The sequence below is a fragment of the Polypterus senegalus genome, chromosome 11 (assembly GCF_016835505.1).
Source record: "Polypterus senegalus isolate Bchr_013 chromosome 11, ASM1683550v1, whole genome shotgun sequence".
NCBI classification, from domain to species: Eukaryota; Metazoa; Chordata; class Cladistia; order Polypteriformes; family Polypteridae; genus Polypterus; species Polypterus senegalus.
In genome coordinates, this window is record NC_053164.1 from 42,162,371 (window position 1) to 42,190,315 (window position 27,945).

General features: G+C 38.2%; 1 protein-coding gene across 1 annotated transcript in view; it reads right to left on the bottom strand.

Moving 5' to 3' along the window:
* Positions 1-23,576: 23,576 nt before the first annotated feature.
* The window catches only part of arhgap25 (Rho GTPase activating protein 25), a 76,859-nt gene continuing 72,490 nt past the window's right edge, over positions 23,577-27,945 (bottom strand). The window contains exons 10-11 of the mRNA XM_039768465.1: positions 27,189-27,820; positions 23,577-24,743 (exon numbers count right to left, since the gene is read on the bottom strand). Coding sequence (XP_039624399.1) covers positions 24,530-24,743; positions 27,189-27,820 — 846 coding nt within the window. The 3' untranslated portion in view covers positions 23,577-24,529. The remainder of the gene's footprint in view (positions 24,744-27,188; positions 27,821-27,945) is intronic.

Sequence of the window (27,945 nt, forward strand, 5' to 3'; positions counted from 1 at the left end):
GAGTAGAAGCAAGAACAACAAACCCCTGATGAACCCCAGAATCAACTGGGAAAAATGCAGAGTTTCTGCCTCCACTCTACACAGCACTCACAGTACCAGCGTACAGGCCGGCCGTGATATCCAACAACTTTGGGGGGATCCCACAAAGTCTCATGATGCCCCACATGGCAGCTCAAATACCAGTTGTGGACTACTGCAAACTGGAAGAAAATCTTATGGACTGACAAATGAAAATTTGAAATCTGTTCATCATGCTGGGTGTTTGTATGCCGTCGAGTTGGTGAAAGGATGGTTCCTCAGTGTGTGACACCAACTGTCAGACTTGGAGGAGGAAGTGTCATGGTCCTGAGGCGGACTTAATAACTTGCACAGAGTGACTGGCATTCTGAATCAAAAGGTTTGGCAAAAGGTGGCTACTTTGATGAATCAAAAATTTAAATAAAATATGGTACACTTAATGATTCCTTGACTTTTTTTATTTGTTGTTTATTTGTTCTACGCCTAAGGAATTACCGGTAAAATGTGTGCATTTCAATAAAAACTTCAAACTGAGGTGTTCTAAAACTTTTGGCCGGTAGTGTAGATGAATTTTAGTAACTTGAATATTGTGTAGTGCTGTTTACAGCAGTTCTCCCATTAGGTGACTTGAAAGTAATCCATTTAAAAAGACAGTTCATACTGATTGTTCATGGATGTTTTACTCTGTGCTAAGCATGGTTTAAATCAAAGATTTATCTCTTACATATTAAAAACTAAATGTGTGAGGAGTCCTGACTTAGCGAGTTTAGGTATCATATAGTGTTTAAAGAAAACACTGTTAGTATCAGTTATAGAAACTCAAAATGCTAAATTCTTAGATGAATAATGATGTGGATATAAGAATATTAGCGCAAATACTATAGATTCACTTTATTTCTTACAACCTCCTCCCTGCCCCTAACTCCCTATTTCCAGCTAATTTGGGATGCTTGCCAGTGCCTTGAGAAAAACAAGGATGTAAGTTTTATCAAATGAGTGAAGGATTTCCTTTCTTGAGGCTCACACTGGAAATGATCAACAGAATATTTCTGTTAGATTCTGAATGGCAGGTGTTTTGGAGGTAAAGTAATACCTTCAGCCATCTCATACAGTTTGATCATGTACATGCAGGACCTGATGTATCTTTTTATAAAATGATTTTCCTTGAAATAGGTAATTGCTATTGTTTTGGGAGAAGGGTGCAATAGTTATGGGGGGTTGTCTTTGCCCAAAAAAAATTGTTTACACAATTGTTACATATTGTCATCTGTCTTGCAACCAGCCAGAGCCTGTTTAGGTCACACGTTGCGTGTAATGAATGGCTGTCCAGACCCTGCCTGCTTGCTCCCACAGGCTTGCTCTGAAACTGTGCAGGTCTGCAAAGCGTCGGTTGTCCTGCACTTAGTAGACTGATTGGAAATTTGTGATAGTGATTAGAAGGAGTAGACATGGACTGATAACGTAGATAAAACTTATTGTTGCAGCAAGGAGTTATCCAACAAAAATAATATTCCCAGGCCCAGATACCCTCTTTGCATCTCATTCTTCCTATCTGATGGATTTCACATCGAAGTACAATACAGTATCACTAGGTCCATTTTGGGGGAAAAACTGGACACAAAGACCTCATTCATCTTAAAACATGGTCAAACATTATGTTTGTTTAAGAGGGTCTGTTTTTCCTTATAATTTGTAAGATCCATGGCAGCTTTATGCTGCTGAAAGCATTTAGGAAAGAAAAGAGATCTCGCAGTTAAGGAATTCATTATGTTTCAGGTTTAGTTTGGCTTAGTTTGCCACCCTGCACATATGCCTTTACCTGACAGTGCGCTGATTGCTTGACCATGTGTACTAAATGTTTTGTAACTGGGTTTATGTTGAGTGTCATTTTATGCCATTGCTTGGGAAATCACATTTCCACTCCACCTTGAGGGATGAAGTAACCAATAATTTCTATACCTCAATCAACTAGTATCACTTTTATCCAGCACAGCTGTCCAAGGTATGAAAGTTGGAGGGTGACTTTCCTGTGCTTCAATTAACAGTACTAAACAAAGAGCAACTTCACGTCTGGCAGCATTGTGTCTGAGGTTGAATATGCCTTTAGTGCCAGCCTCTTCTTCATTTTGGCAATCAATTTTTTTAACTTGTTTACTATTTGGAGATTTCCTGAGAATGAGGTTTTGAATACACCCATTTGTTGTATCAATCATATGAATTATGGAGTTTATATGTTCTCTCAGTGTTTTTTATTGTTTAAATCCTGGTAGACTTAATTTACCTCTCACAGGCTACAGATGTGCAGGTTACTTCAATCAGCAGTTCTTAATTAGCTTTTTTTTATCTTGAACCTGGGACTACTTCCAGTGCTAAGATATAGCCTGATAGATGCACTTCTGGGTTCAACAGAAGTCCCACAAAGTAGGTATGATGGATTCCTGTAGAAAACAAGCTTTCCCCATTAGACTACAGTTCCCAGCATGCCTTCTGAGAGTCCAAATAGGTACCATCACCTAGGGAGTTTGCCACCTAGCGTGTTGGGGGAGCATGTAGCCCTGCCTAGTTGTCTCCCCCTGGAGATGGGGAACCATCAGCATCATACTATAAAGTCCACATCCAAAATTATATATTTGGTTCAAATATATATATATATTTTGTTTGTATATATTCCCTTTAGGACAAATGACTTTATATAAGCATAGCCCATCCATTGTTAGTCCCTGCCTTGTTTTAAGGGCCTAAATTAAAACATGAACAAATTTCCAGCAACCATAAATCAGGCGAAGCTATTCAAACTAAAAGGGAAATGTTTTATCATTTCCTAATTTACTGATCTACCAGTTGTGCAAAACATTTTTCACCTCTCTCTTTGATTAAAGTGATTCCATTGGCAAATTGAACAGTATGCTATTGTAGAAAGTGTACAGGAATTATTACCAGTTTTAATGTTTCCTTAGAAGACTTTTAATTTAAATAACTTTCTTTAAAACATTTTAATGAGAAAATTGAACAAGCACAGAAAACTATTTACAACTGTCTTTTTTTCCTCTATCGAGAGTGGGTTTGTATGATCCTTTATATTTTGTCCAATAATTAATGTGATGCTTAAACCATTTGAATTCCATCCAGACAAAGAGATTGATGGTTGATGATTCTCCTAACTTGAAATCCTAAAAAGGTAAATTAACTGTAAATTTGTTAATGACTTTAAATGACAAAAAAGATAAATAGACCTGAGAAAACAGTATATAGAATTTATGTTTAACCAATTTAGCTTTTGAAGATTTCAATGGCAGTTGCCCACAACCATAGTGATTGACTGGTCCATTTTGTAGTCTATGCATTCAAGGACCACCATCTATGAAACTTTAGAAAGAGATTATAAAAGATGAAGAAGTGGCCAGAACAACAGTGACAGGAAATACTGCTATATAGTTTATAGTGCATTTATAGTATGTCACACACGTGCGCATGGGAGGCAGCTAATGGGTTTGAGTAAGGGCAGTTCTGAGACATACGGGGATGTGGCAGAGTGTACTGACTGTTTTTCTCTCTTGCCTGCAGACCATTCACGAGAGATCCCATCTGGTCCTCTGGACGTCACTTCAGGGACAGAGCCAATGGAAGGAGACCTTGCCGACTCAGGCCCCTGTGATGTCACGTCTGGGCTCGCACCAATGGCAGAAGACCCTCATGAGCCCGACCCTTTTGACTTTTGTCTTACCCTTTAAAAGCCACCACTTTTTCCCTATTCTCGCAGTTCTGTATTGGACTCGGTTTTGTGCACAGCAGTACTATCATTTAAAAGACGATTTGCAGCCAGGAAACCAAATTATACGGGTGGCTGCCCCAAACCTTGCTATGTCTCATTGTGGGTTTTGTGACAAGTAGTACACTATGCACTTATCTGTAGAGCATTAGTGATGAAACTGGGGGGGGGAAAGGGCATAACATTATATTTGCTGCAAACCTTGATACAATCCAGATGAAATCTCGTTTTTTGGTATAAACATTCATTAGCTTTTTTAAAAAAGTTCTATCTGAAACAAGAGGTGGTGGTGTGAGGTTGGGACCATGTACTGATACAATCCATTGCCACACCCACCACACGACAAACGCCCAAGGCTTAATTAAAAGAAGGAGTTTTCACCATTTCTCTTTCATCAAAACAACAAAATATACGTGTATACAGTATACCTATATATATAATATACTAGGGGGCTTTTTGCCCGGCTCACTTTGCTCGCCAACCTCCGGGCCTGCACTATGCGCTAGCCTCTTTGCAGGTCTGCTGTTCGTGTATGGGGATGCAGATGTACAATTTAAACAGATTGTTAGCTTCGTGGGAATTGTTACAAATGCATAATAGAACTAGCTATCTTGCATTACACCAAGTAATTAACCATATTAAAAAATAGTGAAACGTAATAATTTGAAAGTAAATTATGTTTCATGTTGCGTTAGAGTTGTTCCTTGCATAATACGATTTTGTTCTGTTTGGCTTTGAAATTAACATGCAAATACTTTTTAAACTTACACTTGTAAAACTTCAGTAAAAACTATTTTTTAAATTAAATTGTCATCAATATTGCATTGAATTTTGATTTTGTGTTTGTCCTTTCATTGTGACAATGCAGCATCTAATTGCCAGTGATTTAATTTAATTTCTTTCTCTCTGATAAATAAAACGACTTTTCTGAATATTTATCTCTGAGATTTGTTAATTGTCTTTGCCAAAGCTATTCTAATGGGAAACTGTTAACGTTTTAATAGGAATGGCATATCAAGACCTCCTTTGTTGTCTAATGTTATCTGCGGAAGATGTACTATATTACCTATCTTGGATACTTCCTTCTTTCTACAGTAATTCGTGCGGTGGAAGACCAGACGGTGTTAACAGTTGTAGATATTCTTCAGGATATTGTAAGTTGATGTTTTCATCTTCTGCACAATTACCATCAACTGTTTCAGCATAGTCTATTGATACACATTTAACCAATTTGGCTTGTAACCAGTTGACAATTTTGGTGTAAATTTGTTTGACTTCATCATTTCTCGGTTCTAGGATTACCAGTGTACTCATTTCTTCTGTTGATAACCCTTCATGATGAAATTCTTCTATAAGATTTGGACATTGTAACAAGAATGAGTCGGAGACATCATAAAGAGTTGGGGCAGCCACCCATATAATATTTTCTCGGCTGCAAACTTGCTTTTTAGTAGCACGATGTGCTTAGGTCAGAGTCCAGAACAGAACTGCCTGTACTGAGTCAAGATGGCAGTTTTAAAGGCCTGGAAGTGAAATGACGTCATCAGTGCAGGAGCTGGGAGTGGAGTCCTTGTGCCTGGAAGTGATGTCATCCTTGGGGCTGGCAACTGGCGGGATTTCCCGGGAAAGGTCTGCAAGGGACTGAGAGAGATAGTCAGTACACTCTGCCGCCCCCTGGCCTGGCGTAGAATTGCTAGTGTTTAGGCCCTTCAGCTGTTTCCCATGAGCACGTGTGTGACAACATAATACGTCTTCTTTAATTTGTATCTTAAAATGAGGAAAATGTTCAAATTTATAAGAACTGAGAGAGTAGGAACTGTATCTGTCAAAAGTATTCACATGAATGAGAGGTGAGAGGACCATGACGGGACTTGAAAAAATCTCATGGCCAAAGTCTCGTCTTGTGGGACTTGAAAAAATCTCTTGAAAAAAGTCTTGTCTCGTCTCAGGATTTTTTTTATATAATATATATATATATATATATATATATATATATATATATATATATATATATATATATATATATATATATTATATATATATATATATATTCTCACACAATCAATTGAAACATTAATTAATTTAATTTTAAAACATTAATTGCACTACAGCTTTTTGCTCTTAAAATATAAATTTATTGTATTTATACAAGTGTATTTTTCTTCTTCAGTGTATCAACTAGACATTCGTAATTCTTAAGGTTATGTAGTGCTTGTTTCTTACCAAAACTTATGCTTTTTGACACACAGCAAATAATATAACACAGTACGAATCTTTAAAAAAAATTCAATTTTCTCTTTATTTTTTCTTTTTCCAATTAAAAGTTTAAGCTTCTGCATTTTAAATAAGCTCGCTGTCAAACTCAAGTGGTGTCCATTTTAAGTTAAAAGATAAAATAAATTATAATAATTCCTTAAGGTAGCTTTACTTGCCCTTTATCTAGTTGCACAGGACAACTTCTCCAATTACTTTTTTTCAGTTTATTATTCCATTTTTTTAACGTAAAGACTAATATACCAGTTGCCTGTCACTCAGTGATAAAAACAAGTTTCCACTCACTGCTGTTTGTTTCCACTGCAGGAAGTTTGCACCCGATCAATTACAATAATACCTTGCGTATGTAAATGAACAGTGCAACTAAATTACTGTAAAGCTTAGAAAAGCCAGGGCTGACAATATCAGCCTTTGTGATCTGCCTTTTTACCGATCACAGATCGAGTCTTTTTTAGTGAAAATCAGCTGATTTTGATCAGAAGTCAATCAGTCGGACCATCTCTAAGTAGGTGACCCCCAGATTATAAACAATTGTTGTTTGAAATCCAGTTTTGATTGTAATTTGAAACTTGCACTGAAAATTGTTGTTAATGAAAATACCAGTAAAATACATAATTATTTATCACTTATTTTGCAGAAAATGTTTTTAATTAAATGACAATGAGACATTATTTCTACACTTTAAATCACAAAACAAATAATTGTAACAAACATAAAGCATATGGTATACCTTATACTTAAACATCCTACACCTTTTGGTAATGACATGTTATCTTCCTAGAGTTTAGAAAGGCATAATGATGGCATTAAAATCCACCAGTAACTGACAATAGTGATGTGCTGTCTGAATGTTAATTACCCTCCCAACACCTACACTCCCAAAGACAAGTCCTCCTAACTCTGGGACATAGGATCGGGGTGGGTTCCGATGTTGCTAGGGTTGGATGTTTGAATGTTACCTGATATTTTAGCATATAATTCAGGTATGACATTAGATGTACAGGTACATTTATTTATTCTGTTTCCTATTAATGATATTCTTTAGTCACGGGTCCTACCACTTACAGAGAAAACTTGGGGCTTGGTGGCAAGATTGTCACTCTAGCCACTGTAAGAAACCTCACACTGTTCCAATCCAGGTGGTACGTCGTGTGGTGGGTGCAACAATGTGCTATCAGCATATGCTCCAAACTTCTCTCTCTCTGTTTCATATTCAGTGTGTCACTTACTCCTCTAACCTTTCTTGTTGTTTAATTAGCTGACCTTTTTGTTTTATTCTACATTAAAAAAGAGCATAAGAATAAGATACATTCATAAGAAATTTAGAATTTTCATATATTTGCCATTTCAAAGTTCTGTTTTTTAATTATAATATTAATTTACAGGACGGCATGGTGGCACAGTGGTAGCGCTGCTGCCTCGCAGTTAGGACACCCGGGTTCACTTCCCGGGTCCTCCCTGCGTGGAGTTTGCATGTTCTCCCCGTGTCTGCGTGGGTTTCCTCCGGGCGCTCCGGTTTCCTCCCACAATCCAAAGACATGCAGGTTAGGATGGATTGGCGATTCTACATTGGCCCTAGTGTGTGCTTGGTGTTTGTGTGTGTCCTGCGGTGGGTTGGCACCCTGTCCAGGATTGGTTCCTGCCTTGTGCCCTGAGTTGGCTGGGATTGGCTCCGGCAGACCCCCGTGACCCTATTCGGATTCAGTGGGTTAGAAAATGGATGGATGGATATTAATTTACCATTTTCTGTTGAGTTTGTTCTGTTAATTGTATCCACCAATAACAATCGCCAGTGTTTGAAGCAGACTTCAGTGCAGATGATTAGATTTGACTCCAGAAATTGCAAAACTGGGTTTGTTTAATTTTATTTGAATATAGCAAGGATTTTTATGTTACATAGGTATAATGTATTTTTTTAATATGGGTTTTAAAGATTTTCATTTTTTATTATTTTCATTCCAGTTTTTCAGGTTTTCTAGGTATTTAAAACATTATTTACTAATGATCAAGCTAATGGGCCTGACACTACAAGTAGCTACAGCCTTATTCGATCGATTTGTTTATCCATCTGGATGGATCGATAGATTAGTAGGATATTAATCTTTTCATTATTTTAAATAGAAACATTGGTTTCCTACTCACAGAGTGTTTTTCTTTTATTTTTTGGAGGATTTTGCATTGTTTCAAGTTAGGAGACATTTATAAGTTTGTTTTCTATTGACATACGTATCATCAAATATCATGATAAGATAGGACAGAAGTCCTTCAAGACCTTACCTTAGATCTCAGTTCCTCCTGTGCCATTCGGTGCATTGGGCAACAAGTTGTTGTCAACAAATACTATCGGTATTTGACGAAAGCTCCCAACAGGTCACCCACTAGGTATGGAAACTGTGCCCCTGACTCCTATTTCCATCTCCGGGTGTCCAATTCATCATTGTTATGAGGACACAATGTGCTGGCAGCCTGAGGACTTAAGACTTCTACACATTTGACAGCCGGTAACAATGTCTTTCAGCTTTGGGAGACCACTCTTCTGTAGCAGTCTGTCTTTGGTAATGCGCTCAAAGTACAAGATGCTGGAGTTTGCATCAGAGACACCTTTGATGGCAAACATTGAGTTGTTGTGCGATGTTCTTTGTTACCTTCCATGTTTCACTAGCATGCACAGCCATCGGCACCACAATGCTATTGTAAAGTCCTTTAACATTAGTTCAATATTTCATTTGTATAGCCTGTAACAGCCTATAAAAATATTTAAAACACACAGAGTGCTCAGCTATATCCTCCAGCTTTCAGTGATGATGAAAGGCCCTGTCATGGACTTACTGTATATCCCTTTAGAATCACTGTATTGTCGCCATTATAACACTAAAACCAAAGTCAGGTTTGGAAACAGTCTAGTTGAAGAATAGCAAAAAATGATTATTGTCAAAATGCTGTTAACAATTTTAGCCCTGTGTCATAATGTTTCCATCATTTTGACGTGCATTCTTATTATTTGCAGAAAATATGGCAAGCTAGTAAATTTATATTTTGAATTATTCACTGATTGATCCATAAATTGAAATATTCAAATAAGGAAATAAATGAGAGTCGATGACCAACATTTTGAGTCACTATAGATGATGCAGAAATTCCAAAGTTCTGAATGGCAGTGGTGATGATCATGTCAGCTGAGTTCTGGGCATCAGGACAGCAGATAATAAGGATAAGGTGCGAAGAGGATCTTGCCATTTTATCATTACTAGCTGTCTTCCCATCCTAGCACAGTTATTAGAAAGGAGTACCACAAATATGACACCACTTTACTTTGGAATTGCAATTAAAAATAGTGTGACATATCACAGGATCTGGCTTGTAGTTTCTTCCGTTCTGCCCAAAATAGTACATCTTGGGGAACAGCATAGAAATATCAGCCCTGTTGCCTTACATTACCTCAAGCCTAAAAAACGCAAAACAAATTTGAAAGCCATAGTATGATAACCCTTAAGAAGTCAAATGCCTAAAGAATTCAACTGGGCTGATTTGCACCAATGAATCTCTTATCCAGTAGATATGTGAATGTGTGAGGTGCTATAGTGACCTTCCCTGGTCAAAAATTCTAATGATGAATTGCCAGAGTAACAGCTGCCAGGTTTCCACACTGTAGGCTGGCATCCCTTTTAGAGTTTACCCCTGTCTTGTAGCTGGTGTTGGTGGTTTAGGCTTTAACTCTGTGCAGCCTTGTAATGGAAAAAGTTCATTCATAAAATGAAAAGTTTGGTAGAGCTGAAAAGGTGCTCTTGAAAAGTGAGATCATTTCAGGAATTTGAAATATATGGTGCTTTACACAATGAGGATTATTCTTGGTTTGTTGGTAAAAGTCTTTTCTCAGTTATTTTCTGACCAAAATAATATTTTTGTGTTTTAACTGTTTTATGAAGGAAAACATCTTTCAGTTACATTCTTATTTTATGGATGAATGCTGGGTTTTTAGTTTATTTATTGTTCATTTAATTTCATAACTTTGATAAGAAGGCATCATCACCACAATTGTTTCCTCCAGTAGTTTGTGTATTATTGCCCAGTGATCACAGTGGTTGATCATTTCAGGGGTTAGGTGGAAGGGCCTTGTCTCCTAATAAAGGATATTTTTTTCATGAAAATGTGGGATGTTTGTATATCAGTCTTAGTCTTATGCATTATTATGACTAGGGTGGATGTCTTCTCTAATTATCCCTCTTATTAACAGTGTCATCAAAGAGCCACCACATTTTTTACATCTTTTGTTCATGCTTAAATTTTAAAAGTTGGAACATTTTGCAAGTCAAGGTTAGTCATTAACTGCCAAAACCACAACATTATTCTTGCTGATAGCAACTGTCATAAGAATTTCAAAAAAATTACAGTTCATCTTGTGCCAGTCAAAGTGTGACCAAAAGCCTTTTCAGTTATTGGAGTTTGTTTATAGAGCCCCCTTTCATCTGCACGAATGTGAATCATAGAAATATATCCCCTCCTACACACCCTCTCAAACCACCAACCAGCTGGGTATAACCTGTGAATAGTCCAGTCAGTTATTTGCACAACAATCGCTATATGAGTTGCCACTATAATATCGGGTGAAAAAATCGAACAGTGAATCAACATCAGATTTCTCGTGAAATTGAACAAAATGGCTACAGAAACTTATGAAGTGATAAAAACAGTGTTAGGTGATAACAGTTTGTCTCACACACAAGTTTTTGGAAGATGTTCAATGCCCAGGTCATCCACGCTTGTCTCAGATAGATGAAAACATCAAAATATTGAATCATACTGTCTGAAATGATCGTACTGCTTTTTCCATAAAGCAGTTTTTGACTGACAAAAACGTTCCTGTCCTCGATCATCCTCCCTATTTGCTCAGTTTTAGTTAACTGTGATTTTTACTTGTTCCTGAAAATCAAAAGTGATGTGAAGGGAACACATTTTTCTTCAATGGATGAAATGAAGAAAGAAACAGCAAGCCTGTTGAAACGTCTTAAGCAAGAAGACATCCAGCACTGTTTCAATCCATTGGAAGATACGTATGGAGTGGTGTAGAGATCAGGAAGGGGAGTATAGAAGGTGACAATGTTTAGAATTCTGTAATTCATCAATAATATTTTTTTAACCACTCCAGTTATTTTTGTGTCTCACCTTGTAGATATCCTTTCATCTCTAAACCTAACTGCCTCTTTAATTACCAACTCATATTAGTCAAAGTTAAATCTACAGTCACCTGCTGTACTGTACCTAATTTCTAGGAAACATTAAAATGCACCAGATAAGCATGGAGTTTTTTTTCATTTTGTAAATTATATTATTTTGGTGCCTGGAGTTTAGGTCAAATGACCCATCAATTCTATATATTCTGAAATGGTTTCATGCATTTTATTTTTTATTTTTTAAGATTATGGGTCTATGCTAGCTAGTAACTAGTTTTGGATGGAGCATCAGTCCAGTCCATTGTTGAGCAAACTTTTAGAACATTAGAACAATCTCGACGAGAACAGGCCATTCAGCTCAACAAAGCTTGCCAGTCCTATCCACTTATCAAGTCGAGTTTTGAAAGTCCCTAACGTCTTACTGTCTACCACACTACTTGGTAGCTTATTCCAAGTGTCTATGGTTCTTTGTGTAAAGAAAAACTTCCTAATGTTTGTGTGAAATTTACCCTTAATAAGTTTCCAACTGTGTCCCTGTGTTCTTGATGACTCATTTTAAAATAACAGTCTCTTCATAATTTTAAACACTTCAATCATGTCACCTCTTAATTTTCTTTTGCTTAAACTGTACAGGCTCATCTCTTTTAATCTTTCCTCATAATTCAACCCCTGTAGACCTGGAATCAGCCTAGTCGCTCTTCTCTTGACCTTTTCTAGCGCTGCTATGTCCTTTTTGTAGCCAGGAGACCAAAACTGCACACAGTACTCCAGATGAGGCCTCACCAGTGCATTATAAAGGTTGAGCAGAACCTCCTTGGACTTGTACTCCACACATCAGTACTCAAGATGAGGCCTCACCAGTGTCTCATGGTCTGGAATCCCTACAGATTTTATTTTTTCTCCAGCCGTCTGGAGTTTTTTTGTTTTTTCTGTCCCCCCTGGAAATTGAACCTTACTCTTATTCGATGTTAATTAATGTTGATTTATTTTGTTTTCTTATTGTGTCTTTTATTTTTCTATTCTTTATTATATAAAGCACTTTGAGCTACTGCTTGTATGAAAATGTGCTATATAAATAAATGTTGTTGTTGTTGTATCAGGGCGCTATATAACATGACATTCTGTTTGCCTTCTTAATGGCTTCTGAACACTGTCGGGAAGTCGATAGCTTAGAGTCCACTATGACTCCTAAATTCTTCTCATAAAGTGTACTCTCAATTTTCCGACCGCCCATTGTGTATTCAAACCTAACATTTTTACTTCCTATGTGTAATACTTTACATTTACTGACATTAAATTTCATGTGCCACAAATCTGCCCAATTCTGTATGCTATCCAAGTTCTTCTGTAATGATATAAAGGATTCCAAATTATCTGCTAATCCTCCTATCTTGGTATCATCTGCAAACTTAACCAGCTTGTTACTTATATTCCTATCTAAATCATTTATATATATTAAAAATAGCAGCGGCCCTAGCACTGACCCCTGTGGAACACCACTCTTAACATTGGCCATTTCTGATGAGGTTCCTCACACCATCACCCTCTGCTTCCTGTGTCTGAGCCAATTCTGCACCCATCTAAAAAATCACCCTGAACTCCCACTTCTTTTAGTTTGATGCCCAACCTCTCATGTGGCACCTTATCAAATGCTTTCTGAAAGTCCAGATAAATAATATCATAAGCTCCACTTTGATCGTATCCTTTTGTTGCCTCCTGATAGAATTCCAGCATGTTAGTAAAACACGACCTCCCTCTTCTGAACCCATGCTGACTGTTCAGAATAACTCCTGTCCTTGCCATGTGTTGCTCAGTCTTATCCTTAATAATTCCTTCCATTAATTTTCCTGTGATGCATGTTAAGCTTACTGGCCTATAGTTGCTTGGATCTGCCCTGTCACCCTTATTATATACTGGGATGATATTTGCCATTTTCTAGTCCTTCGGAATCTCTCCAATGCGCAGTGACTTCCTAAAAATATGTGTCAAGGGTTTATATATGTACTCACTAGCCTCCTTAAGAACATGAGGATAAATATTATCTGGTCCTGGTGATTTGTTTGATTTCAGCTTATTTAATCTGAGCAGCACTTCTCCCTCTACAATTTCGAAATCCCTCAGTACCTCCTTAGTAGTCACGTTTACCTCTAGGAGGTTGTCCCCTTGCTCACTTTTAATTCCACTTTACTATTCCTGATGCACTTGACCTCCCCCTTGACTGCTCTTTTACTACTAAAATACTGAAAGAATCTCTAAGGGTCTCCTTTCACCTTATCTGCTATATTCCTTTCCAAATGCCTTTTAGCCTCTCTGATATCCTTCTTAATTGTTGCGCTCATGTTCTCATACGCTCTATGATTCACTTCGCAGTCAACTTTCTCAAATAATTGAAACACCACTTTTATATAGGGTAACAATTTTGAATGTGTTTGGATTTTTTGAAGAAAAAGTGTGGAAACCTTACAAATGCACAAGAAAAACATCAAAAATCCTTACAGACGATCATTGCTCCAATCTTCAAATACAATTGTTAGAATTTTGGGAAATGTCAGATCATCAATTTCTAAGTTTTTTGGAAAATTGAATCCTTGGTTAAACATATCTACTTGCTTGCTTAAGAGATGTTGGTTCCACACTAATCCTTAACGTAATAGTTGGACATTTACTATGTGCTTACAGCAGCACTGATTAAAATCTTCTGGTCTCCCTTTTTAATATACTACAAAACGTGTGAGCATCCCCATTGAGATATGCAAGTTCCATAGTTGCCAAGTCCCATCTTAGTCTAGTTAGACTATATGCATTTTAAAATGCTGGTTGGGAGTTATGATGGAATAGCAGTTTCCTCCTAATTCCTTATAAAAGCCTTTCATTGGTAATCATTGTTGTGCAAGTCCTTCTAGTTGCTCTCACCCACTATGTGTACACATTAGTAGGGCTGCAACTAATGATTCTTTTGTTAGTCGACTAATCATTCAATTTTCATTTCCCCGATCAGTCACCATTATTTCATGCCTGACTATTTTGATGCCTGTGACCTGTGGTTGCACATCCTGTTCTGGGCTCTAGTGCATGTCTTACCTCATCTGCTCACGTATGTCCACCTGTGAATGTCACCCTGATGTCTCTGCATTAACACGATTAAAATTAATAATAATCAAATTAAAATAACAACCAGTGAAATATGAATTTGAAAATAATCAGATGTTTTATATTAATGTGACCATCACAATAAAAAAGAAATACATTAAACAATACAAACAAAAGTGCACGTAGTCTTTAAACAAAAAAAGTGCATTTAACTTAACCAAAAATGGCCACTGGTGTGTCTTAAAGTCCAAAAGTTTATTTAAAGCTTCAATACAAATAAAATAAAACAGTTATGTACAGTTTATCAAAGATTCAGTTCATATATTCCTGATTGCAGTGCAGGAACTTGAGCATTTCGACATGCTCTGGTGTGAGGCTGCCTCTCTTCTTTGAGACAGTGTTCCCAGCTGGAGAGAAGAGACACTCAGAGGTAGCAGGAATACACAAGAATGATTTTGCAGACAGAGAAAGATGTTTTAATCCTCACACTCTGAAGGAAAAGTGTTGTAGTTTATCACATCATGTACTATATTATGCCAAAATAAAAAATAACGGACTAAAATATGTAACAAGCTAATTACTGATATACTGCAAAACACAAGTTACCTAATGTTAGTTAGAGATGGTTTACTATTCATATGAACTCAAATATTATACGAAAAAGAAGAAAAAAAAAAAACAAGGACAGCTCAGCTACTCCTATTCACTCTTTTACTATAGCTCCAAACACGTTAGCCAACATAACTGAAGTTATATGCACTTAACCCTTAAACCGCCGCAACTGGCTAGAATCGGTTTCCAGTGCAATTTGGAAACACAGTGAAGCTGAGTATATGCGGCGACGTACATTCATTGAACTCCCCAACCGGCTAAAGTTGTTTCTCAGTGCAATTTACCAGCACGCCAAAGCCGAGTATATTCGGCGACGTACATTCATTGAATGCTGCAACCGGCTGTAGTTGTGTCTCCGTACAATTTGCCAGCACGCAGGGGGCGAGTATATTCTGCAACATACATTCATTTAACCCCGCAACCAGATATATTTGCTTCACAGAGCAATTTGGCAGCACGCCGGAGCTGACCAGTCAGTGCTGTACATTCGATGAGCAGCCAGCTAATGAGCACTGCCGGCTCTGGCAGAATGACTGTCCCTAGGATTCAGCCGCTGCACTAGACAAGCCTGCAATCATCAGCGTTTACCTCTGTGTGTTTGCTTGCAGCCAGTTCAAGCACAGTTGGCTCGGTGATTTACTGAATTTCATCAATTGGCTTCAGTTGCACCTTGAACATATAATAAGAGATTGTCGCAGTAGTGTTTTTATATTTTTTACAGATCATTTGCAGTGTGTAAAATGATCAGTGTTGCGTTAATCATGATGCTCTTTGCATGAGAAAAAATACGTGTTCCATTAAAATTTCACATTTTCTTTGTGAATTGTGATGTTTACTTAAAAACTGAAGCTAAAAATTATTTGCTGTCCAGGGGTGCATTAACCCCCAAGTACGTATCGGTTTTAGGGTTAACTAAACCTTGATATACACATTATAGTACAAACATCAACATTAACACGTGATACTAACTTTACTCGCTAAAACTTACCTCTCAAGAGATGGTGGCATCACAGCTCTAGGATGCTTGTGTTTCAGATGCTCATGCATCGCGGTGGTGCTGCCATGAAAAGAAAGCTCCGCTTTGCATAATCTGCATTCAACTTTTTTTTCTTCTTCAGTGAAGTGCTCCCACACTTTAGAAAGTTTCTGTCTCAATTTTTTTCCATCTCCTTCCCTTTCCTCTATCCAACTCACCACTGCAACCACGTTTATTTTCCTCTACGTTCTTCTTCTAATTAGACGTTCTTCTTCATTGGTAGGACTGTGTGCAGTCTTGACAAACAATAACGATACTGCCCCCAGACATTCATGTAGTGTATTTCAGTTACAAAACCAATGTGGTTCTTTGTGACTGGAGCCTCTATTGAAGGTTCTGTTTATGACGCGTCGACAATAAAAAATACGCGTCAACAATTTTTTGTAGTTGATGTCATTAATTACATCGACTAATCGTTGCAGCCCTACTCATTAGGCACATTTTTTGAAGTGCCACCACAATTTGTTACTTCCACGGATGTTAAATTCTACCACTATCACCTCCAGACATAAAAGAATTTGAGCTGCCCTCTCACTTTTTATAACCCTTTCTATTATTCTTCCTATTCAAATCATGTTTTTTCTACTTATTCCCAACTCTGTGAAGTTACTTATAAAGTTTCATGGTTTATGAGGTTAAAGAAGTTTTGTTTCAAAAATATTACTTGTTTTGAAAACTTTTTGCAACAAAACAGAATTTGCATCAGGAGCATTTTGTCACTTCTGCTCCTAATCAATCACTTTAACTTTCTGTTCCTGGAGGAGCAGTTTCAGACTTTTGGTTGTGCTATACTACAGAGCACAATTAGCCAACTGCATATCTTCATCCCACTACAGATATCTGCTTGAATCACCACTCGCACAGATTTTCCCTGAAACCAAAGGCTGTCATTTGTTATCTACAACAGGTCTTACTTATATATCATTTCTTGAATTTGATTTTTGGTTGATTAATCACTTCTTGCTCATGTGTCATCCATTCTGCCCAAACTTTTTCATGAAAACTGAGCCACCGTTCCTGTGTGCAGTTCTTTTTAGCACAGTCTAAAATGAAAGAGAACCGGTGGCCTCCTAACATAAAGAGTACTGCTAGTATATGATGGGAAGCCATAAAAGAAAAATAAACACTGGACTCTTGCAATTCATCAAAATGAGCTGTAACATTTAGGAAATTCAATGTTTGGCACAAAAGAAGGTAAAATAACATACATTATACCTGTTGGAAACACTTATGCGATTGTTCAAACATACTCATTAATTTCTTACTTTTCTATACCTGCTTCTTTCATTATAAGCAGTTTGATTCAAGCCTAAAAGCATCTAGTGGTAGGACAGTAGCCAGCCCTAATTCAGTTTGGCACATGGCCCACTCTCCCATTATAGTCCAATATGCAGTCACCAGTTAGCCTGAGTATGGTATTAAAACCACAGGAAAGATTCACATCAACAAAAGCAGAACATAAATATGCAAACTTGACAAGAATAAGGCTAAGGCTAGTAATGAGAAGAAGTTTCTGTATTCATGAACCAGCAGTCCTATCCAATGGGCCTCTATACCACACATAGGTAATTAATCTCTCCAATTTCTTAACACATACACTCCAATACAGGAGGGTATGAATGTGAGTTTATACATGAGAGGACGCTGATGTACTCGCATGATCCTAAAATGGATTTAGAATGTTTGAGAATGTTTATCTTTATTGTTTTAGCAAGACTTCAGGATTAAGATGTAATTACCTTAACCACCACTTCCCATTCCACATCCAAGAAAAACCAATAGCCAACTCGCAATAAAAGATAATTAAATGAGGAGAGCAGGTGTAGTGGTAGTGAGATAAAGTGTATCCAGAAAGTATTCACAGCGCATCACTTTTTCCACATTTTGTTATGTTACAGCCTTATTCCAAAATGGATTAAATTCATTTTTTACCTCAGAATTCTACACACAACACCCCATAATGACAACGTGAAAAAAGTTTACTTGAGATTTTTGCAAATTTATTAAAAACTAACAAAATACCCGCGCTTCGCAGCGGAGAAGTAGCGTGTTAAAGAAGTTATGAAAAAGAAAAGGAAACATTTTAAAAATAACGTAATATGATTGTCGATGTAATTGTTTTGTCACTGTTATGAGTGTCGCTGTCATATATATATATATATATATATATATATATACACAGTATATACACACACACACACAGACACACACACATATCTACATATACACATAGCTACACATACACATCTATATATATATATATACTGTATATATATACACATATACACATCTACATATATACATATATATACACACATACATATACATACATACATACATACATACAGATAAATATGCTCTCTTGTGTAATGTTGCGATGTCCACGGCTTTATTTAATGTAAGCTAAGACCCGGCACTTAACAGTTTCTGGCTGCACTACGGTTGTAATGTGACAAGAATGCAACGTATAGTTGTCCAGGAGAAAAGCAATCTTGCCTGAAATCAATGGCATCGTTTTGTAGGGTCTGTCCCTGAGACTTATTACTTGTCATCACGCAGCAGAGCCTTACTGAAAATTGGAGGCATCTGAATTGAAATGGGAGATCAGAGGGTATAAAGGGGATGCGAGGAATACATTGAGTGTGGAGAAACTCTAAGACAGCGTGTGTATTAACTTGTGGATTTTTCTGTGAGTATTTTGTGGCAGTGTGACGAAGTTGCTTCCGCAAGACCGCGTTAGCTGTGGAGCTCAGCTCTGAGCATATTCTTTTCCTACCTTGTCAATTGTGTAATGCATTTTTTGAACAAGTTTGATGCATGGAAGTGATCACTTGTACTGCGTTCAGTCAGTTCACATGAGCTGCTCTCTTGTGTGATGTTGCGATGTCCACGGCTTTAATGTTAGCTAAGACCCGGCACTTAAATGTTTCTCCCTACAGCAATTTTAACTCTGTTACAAAGTGATCCAAAGTCTCGTTTATACCTCGTGTCTTCTCATTAAACTTGTATCTTGCAAATAAAGTATTTGGTGTTTTTCTTCAGCGCTCTTTGGGAGCTCTTCCTTCTTTTCTACGTACCGCGGTCACAGTCAGTTCACGTGATTACGTGGGAGGCGTGATGATGTCACACGCAGCTCCGCCCCCCAAGGCTATCGAGCTAACGTCCATTACAGTATATGGAGAAAAATAGGTTCCAGTTATGACCATTACGTGTAGAATTTCGAAATAAAACCTGCCCAACTTTTGTAAGTAAGCTTTAAGGAATGAGCCTGCCAAATTTCAGCCTTCTACCTACACAGGAAGTTGGAGAATTAGTGATGAGTGAGGGTTTTGCCTTTTATTAGTATAGATAAAAAAATTGAGAAATCACATGTACATAAGTATTCACAGCCTTTGCCATGAAGCTCAAAATTGAGCTCAGGTGCATCCTGTTTCCCCTGATCATCCTTGAGATGTTTCTGCAGCTTAATTGGAATCCACCTGTGGTAAATTCAGTTGATTGGACATGATTTGGAAAGGCACACACCTGTCTATATAAGGTCCCACAGTTGACAGTTCATGTCAGAGCACAAACCAAGCATGAAGTCAAAGGAATTGTCTGTAGACCTCCGAGACAGGATTGTCTCGAGGCACAAATCTGGGGAAGGTTACAGAAAAATTTCTGCTGCTTTGAAGGTCCCAATGAGCACAGTGACCTCCATCATCCGTAAGTGGAAGAAGTTTGAAATCACCAGGACTCTTCCTAGAGCTGGCCGGCCATCTAAACTGAGCGATTGGGGGAGAAGGGCCTTAGTCAGGAAGGTGACCAAGAACCCGATGGTCACTCTGTCAGAGCTCCAGAGGTCCTCTGTGGGGAGAAGAGAACCTTCCAGAAGGACAACCATCTCTGCAGCAATCCACCAATCAGGCCTGTATGGTAGAGTGGCTAGATGGAAGCCATTCCTTAGTAAAAGGCACATGACAGCCCGTCCGGAGTTTGCCAAAAGACACCTGAAGGACTCTCAGACCATGAGAAACAAATTCTCTGGTCTGATGAGACAAAGATTGAACTGTTTGGTGTGAATGCCAGGCGTCATGTTTGGAGGAAACCAGGCACCGCTCATCACCAGGCCATTACCATCCCTACAGTGAAGCATCATGCTGTTGGGATGTTTTTCAGCGGCAGGAGCTGTGAGACTAGTCAGGATAAAGGGAAAGATGACTGCAGCAATGTACAGAGACATCCTGGATGAAAACCTGCTCCAGAGTGCTCTTGACCTCAGACTGGTGCAACGGTTCATCTTTCATCAGGACAACAACCCTAAGCACACAGCCAAGATATCAAAGGAGTGGCTTCAGGACAACTCTGTGAATGTCCTTGAGTGGCCCGGCCAGAGCCCAGACTTGAATCCGATTGAACATCTCTGGAGAGATCTTAAAATGGCTGTGCACCAACGCTTCCCATCCAACCTGATGGAGCTTGAGAGGTGCTGCAAAGAGGAATGGGCAAAACTGGCCAAGGATAGGTGTGCCAAGCTTGTGGCATCATATCCAAAAAGACTTGAGGCTGTAATTGCTGCCAAAGGTGCATCGACAAAGTATTGAGCAAAGGCTGTGAATACTTATGTACATGTGATTTCTCAGTTTTTTTATTTTTAATAAATTTGCAAAAACCTCAAGTAAACTTTTTTCACATTGTCATTATGGGGTGTTGTGTGTAGAATTTTGAGGAAAAAAATTAATTTGATCCATTTTGGAAAAAGGCTGTAACATAACAAAATGTGGAAAAAGTGATGCGCTGTGAATACTTTCTGGATGCACTATATTCAAGAGGAAAAAAGCTAAATGTTGAACATCAAAAGAAAAAGACAGATGGTTAGTTCAAAACATGCACTAGTAGGGCTCAAAGTACAAAAAATAAGCAAATAAAGGTATAGTGCCATACTGTAACACTATGATGGGATGAAGCCTTCTGAAACTCAAATAGGTTCAGGGGTACAAATACATTAGGGGCCACTAGGGGAAGCGCTAATCTGGTGTCCCTTTTACAATACAAGTCATCATCTGACTAGAAGATAAACTGGATTTTATATTGTTTAAAGGCCATTTACTGCAGGAGGCTTCAGGTGTTTGAGTTGGGACTGGTCAGGACCAAGAGAGGTTAGGGAAGAGAAAGACAGAATAAAATGGAAGGAAAGAGGCAGAGCAATGTAGTGCTCTCTCCAAAAGTGAAAAACTGATATGGTAAGGAATACTGTGATAGCAATATTTAACAAGGAAGCTAGAGCTTGCCTTCTGTTTTAATAATTTTAGGTTGTTCATTTCTCCATTTTGTGCTTTATAAAAATATACAAAACACAAAGTTGTTAATGTTAGTTCCATGTTAGCACTATTCCAGATGTTCAGAAAGACACTGGGGCACTCATTTGGTCTAATCCCTTCAACTTGAACGTGCATGTCACATTTAAAACCAGACACTGGATCTTTAAAAGTGGAATCCCGTTGGGAATTTTTGGCATCCAGTTAAACTTGAGGAGAATCTGACCAATTTCAAAAATTTCTTCAGACAGGATTATCTGAGGTGTCATATGAGTGATAAGAAGGAATGTATCTCTATCTCAAGTGAAAGAAGACTGGAAGACTCCAGTGTTTTTTTTTTATTATCAGGAGAAAATGACAACGTAAAGAGTTTAATTTTTTTTATGTTTTATTTTTACATTTCGTTATTTAAACTTACAATATGCTTGTACTGAAGAGAACTATGTTCTATTTATCTTTCCAGGTACATTATTTCTGAATGCAGTGTTTCTATCAAATGGTAGTGAGAAGTCAAGTAAAATGACACCGGACACTAACAGGTGTCATCTTGCTTGATATCTCACTATATTCCTAATGGCTAACACGGTACAACACCCTAGAACTGTCAAATGATAGCAAAGAGTTACCTGGCAGCATCAGGTACAAGGTAGGAAGAAGATGGGTGCATCCACTGAACAGATTCGATAAAAAGATGACCCACTCATCGCTCCACTTCTTGCACCAACAGTGTTGGTACTTTCTCTTCCTAACTATTGCTCATGTTTATAGCAACATTGGAAGAATGAAAGGTACCATGCAAATAATGAACAAAAGTAATTCACAAAGGCGATTTATTCCCCAGGAAAGAAGAGACTGGTGCCCAAACCATATTGAATTTGCAATAAAAGGCAGGTCAGTGACATGTTGCATGATGGGCCTGCAATGGGATTGCCTTCTTTTATTTTGCACTTTGTGTTCACTCTCATTAGCCAATAGTGCAATATTCCAGATTTCTTAGGGCCAATTTTATCGAATGGCATAAACAAATTGATATAAACTGAAGCTATGGGCATTGTGGTGCAATGTTACTGCTGTTCTCTCACGGCTCTTTTGATTGGGTTTTATTTTTATGTTGATTTTTCTGTATTCATTTTCCCAAAGAACTTGCAGGTTAGCTGAACTGGTAACTACTTTGGGGACATTTGAGAATGTGTCCTGCAAATTAATTGGTGTCCAATTTATTGCTGAACAATCCTTGTTATGTATTACGAGATTTTACCACCAGAAGGTTAAATGGAAGCAAGTAAATCCAATAAAAGCGTAAAACTGATGTCTAACAGGTGACCCTTTATCTTTCCCAGCTTTTATAAAAATTGAACACCCTGACATGAAATGTTTTTCTCCAATGTTGACTCCCTGAGCACTGCTACTCATTTGGATTTGAATCTTGAACCACGGCCAGCTAGTAAGAAGTTTGCACGTTCGCCCTTTGTCTGTCTTTCTTCTTAATGTAGTACAGTTTTACAACCATAATACTTTCCTGGGTATTTAACCGATTAATCTTAAATCAATTTGCATGTATGCGTGAATGTATTTTGCGATGTGCTAGCATCCCATCGAGAGATGGTTTTTGCCCTCAGTGCTGCAGTGATAGGCACCAACACCCCACAACTCTGTACTGGATTAAACTGATTTGATAGATATAGCGATATATTTTACAATAATGTTATTGTGTTTTGTTGTGTGTAATTTTGGTTTTTATTTTGTTTTATGTATACCGTAATTGTAATTAGTGGTAGCACTGCTGCCTCGCAGTTAGAAGACCCTGGTTCGCTTCCCGGGTCCTCCCTGCGTGGAGTTTGCATGTTCTCCCCGTGTCTGCGTAGGTTTCCTCCCACAGTCCAAAGACATGCAGGTCAGGTGCATTGGTGATCCCTAGTGTGTGTGTGTGTGTGTGTGTGTGTGTGCCCTGCCCAGCGTTTGTTTCCTGCCTTGCACCTTGTGTTGGCTGGGATTGGCTCCAGTGGACCCCCATGACCCTGTGTTAGGATACAGTGGGTTGGATAATGGATGAATGGGTTGATAGGATAGGCAGTGGCTCATTGAATAGGACAGACATTTTAGAGAAGTAAAAGATAGCTGGATAACTTCATTTTTTCTTGAGTTTATATATAGAACTTCCCAATTAAGAACATCACTCCAAAAGTACTTTACCTTACCATTTCAGTACAGTCGTTACTATATTTCTTCATAGGCAGTCTAAACGACACAGTCACAGCTATGAAATCAGGCGGAGGGTGTAACTGAATCTGCTTCCTTAATCGTTACAGTCCAGGGCCACAGCCAGTAAGTCGTATTTTATTAAACAATCGAGTAACAACTCTGCTGAAAGACAGTTTAAGAAGAAGAGTGGGGAAATGAGCTGTGGGTTTTAGCCAAACATAACAGGCATTTGATTTTAATTCTTGTTTCTGGTTTTCATAACATGAATTGCTTTCCATAATGTCACAAATACATAACAACTTGAACACTTAATGATGGTATGGCAGAAAAATATACACCATATGACTTTACATGAACAGTTTTAACTTTTTGACAGAAGTTTTCATTTACCATGAGGCTAAAATCCACCCTTTAATAATGTGAAGTCCACACTCTACTTGTCCTCCCTTTAAGGGTCACTTGAATTTATTTCGATCACGACACAGAATCAGCTTGAACTGAATTGCTCAGTCTTTCACATTATTTGGATGTAAGGAAAAAAAAGGAGAAACATAAATCATTACTGAGGCTGACTTCATTCAGTTCACTGCTGATTCTCACAGGATATGCAGAACATTCCACAAAGCTGGATCCCAAATGTCTCTTGTGAGATCGGGAATGTACCGGAAAGGAAACTGACCTTGGCCTGCCTCTCACATGCCAAAGAAACTGCAAGTGCTGATTATCGGGGCCGCTTCCTTTTCTTGAACTGTGACATAACTCAACTACTAAAGGATTTCCAGGCTGCAGTGGGTTGTTTTTGTTTTGTCAGGTGACGCCACCTCAGAGCTTGCTGGTCAAGCTGACTTTATTGAAAACAGGTATACAAGCGAGTGACAGAGAACAGCGTGAGAAAGCCTCTTAAGCCGGAAAAGACGTGACAGCCCATCTAGGCTTTTCCATATGCTCTCAAGTCATCATAAGCTTGTCTCATATCCTGTCAGAAAAAAAAACAAGAAAAATAAAATAAAAATAAACACTGATGTGTGCTCCTGGCGCAATACTTCCGTTCCAGTTGCTTTCATATTGGCATTTTGACTCTTCCTTTCAGTTTTTGGCTGGTGAAAGACTGAAGGACTTTGTCTTGCTCCTGATTCTGTCTTTCTGCTTCTTTATGTGCAGCCTCCATGTTGCGGATTCTGATCTCCAGCTCTTTATTTCTCTGTTTTTCCTGCATCAGCTCCTTCTCCAGCTCTTCCACTTTGCTGCACAACTCCTGATTTTTCTTCTGTAGGCTGCAGGAAGACAGACAGACAGACATCAGTGTTTTCTCACAATTCTCCATCCCAATGCAAGTGGACAAGTATGTTTATGAGCTGGTCCAGCAAAATCAAAACGTAGAACCCAAGGCCCAAACAATACCCACAGTTATTTAGTACTACCGTAGTGCAAGATCCTAGTGCCCTATTATATGTGCATTTCTGCTTATAACAATTTCTAGGCACGAGGTCTGTATGACCCTGAACAGGATAAACAAATTAGAAAATAACACAGATAATTGAATTCTTTAAAATACAGTGAAAGCCTTGAGGAAAATCTGATAGAGTCTGGAAGAAACATGCACCTTGGGTCCCCAGACAGAAAATCACCCAAAGCATAAAGCGAGTGGCTTCAAAAACGGCAATGTTAATGTCCTGGAGTGGCAGAGTCAGAGTCCAGATCTCAATCCAATTGAGAATTTGTGGTTTGACTTGGAAAAGGCTGTACACTTATCATCTCCATGCAAACTGACAAAGCTTGAGTAGCAAAAGAAAAATGAGGAAAAAATGGAGTTCCCAGATGTGTAAAGCTGACAGAAACCTGGGCACACAGACTCAAGGTTAGAATAGCTGCTAAAGATGCATCTGCTACATACAGGTATTGACTGACGTAAAGGGGGTGAACACATACATGATCAATTGTTTTGTGTTTTAGATTGGAATTAATTTAGATTACTTTACAAAAATCTGTTTTAACTTCAACATTCATTATCCAACCCGCTATATCCTAACTACAGGGTCACGGGGGTCTGCTGGAGCCAATCTCCGTCAACACAGGGCGCAAGGAAGGAAACAAACCCCTGGCAGGGCGCAAGCCCACCTCAGACTTCAACATTAAATTGTCTTTTTCTGTTGATCTTTGTAAAAAAAAAAAAAAAAGCCAAATTAAATCAAATATGATTCAATGTTGTATAAACTTCCAAGGGGGTTAATATGTTTTATGGGCACTGTACTTTATGAAAAGTACAGAGTGGTGGCTCTGTGGCTAAGGATCTGTGCTGGTATCTGGAAGGTTGCCACTTCAAATCCTGTTACTGCCAGAAGGGATCTTACCCCATTGAGCCCATGAAGCAAGGCCCATAACATGAAAATTGCTCCAGGGAAAAAAAAAGAGAGAGAGAGAATTTCCCCCTCAGTAATTCATACATTATATCTAAAATTGAATCAAATCACCTTCGGTGTGGTGCACTGCACACACCCTCTCACTCTTTTGTATTAAGGTTTTTAATTTTTGGGAGTGAGATTAGAGAATGAAATAATTCTATTGACATATATTTTTTTTGTTTTTACACTGCTGATTATCTCCTATTGCTACTACTACGTGTATATATAAACACATTGTTAATTAATTTCTGCTTTTTGTTATGTTTGACTGATTTTGTGAAACTGATTAGCTCAGTCTGATTTAAAACAAGTAGGTGTTTACTAGATGACTGAAATGCTCTGGGTTTGTTTGTGGCTAAAAGTGGTAAGATACAAATTGTGTGCTTAAATTGTTTTCCAACTATTTAAAAGTAAAAGGGCAAAAATGATGAAGAAGTACTACTTTCCTATTAGTGGAAGTGACTGTGCAGCAGAGCAGGGCTTGTTGTAGATGTCGTTCCTATACTTTTGGCACCATTCTTCCGCTGTCCCTGTTCACAGCAAGTTCCACACAAAGCAGACTAAAAGCCAAACTCCTCATCCTGGGTCATTTGCACTTCTTACGTGCAGAAAGAAGATAACCTCTGATTGTACAAAGTACTATACCAGTTTGATCCTGTGCTATAGGTTTGGCTCCTGCCAAATGTCAGCAGGGAGATAAGAGAAAATGTGCAGGATTTTTCAGGATGGTAGAAGCCTGAGATGCAAAAAATACTGTATGCAGATGACAGAAATTTGGGATTTACTGACTGTGTCAAACATGTTACAAAATATTTATTTCAGATACTGCCTGATCACAGTATAACATCTAAAATGCTCCCTTCCTCTGTGTAGCACTATGGGCTATTAGAGCCTGTTGTAAATGGGTACAAGATACCCAGGATAGAAAGTGTTAATTAATATTATCGGCCCTGAATTGATTTGCAGAAGAATATGTAGATGTAGATTTCCTTTAGGTCAACTGCACTTTTTTATACTTATTTATAATAATTGAACACTTTGGCTTTGACATTTAACATTGAACTAATTTTGCCTAGGAATTGTTTCAGAATCACACTGACTTCTGTTTATCAGACAAGAACCAACTTTGGACAAAACAAAATTAAAAAAAAAAAAAAGGCTGAAATATCAAGAATCAAAAATATAACATTAAATAGCATTCTTAAGTCTACTTAATCCAACTAAGTTTCTCAGAATTATGGAAATATACAAATAAAAGTTTTAGGACACTATGTCCTGCTTTAAGGCATCGCCACACATAAGATTTTATGAACTCACCTGCTCACTTGAATTTCATACGATGCCTTTTTACATTCTCCTTTTTCAGTGTCTAATTCCTCAGCATGAAGGGATCTACTCATCTCCTTCCTTGCTATGTTGTTCCCACCTGAATCAGATAACTTTGGGATCAGTAATTCTCGGCTCGTTGTGGATGGACTGCTGGGAGCAAGAGTTAAGTTTGGAGTGGCACCTTTGTTTTCCATTTCAGGTTGAGGGGATTTGGGTTGTGCCTCCCATGTTCCACCGTAGTGATGTTTTATCTCACCACCATCAGAATGAAATGACTTGTTCAGCACAGAAGACCTTTGACACTTGGAGACATTTTGCCATTGCAAAGCTAAAAAGATGTCCTCTGACAGAGTATTTTTATCAGCTTCTGAACTTGCAGAAGAAGGCTCTAAATTCCAGAAATCATTGCTGAATACCCCAACTCTTTTTCCAGTTGCCTCTGTACAGCCATTTTCCTCCCCTTGGGAACTGAAGGTGGATCTCCGGGATGGTAATGTTTGCGTCCTCTTCCGGAGCTTAAATGACAAAGAGCTTTTCTCATCATTGCCCCGTTCTCCCCATGCAGCGCTGCCACATGATGTGAGGTCCTCGGCTGACTCGGATAGTACCTGGCCTTCTTTCTGGTGAGAAACATTAGTAAAGAATACAAAAGCAAACAGGTTAAGGAGTGGCCGGTCTTTCCAATGTAGATACTGACTTATCAATAATCCATCCCATTTTAAAACAGGGTCACAGAGGACTGTAT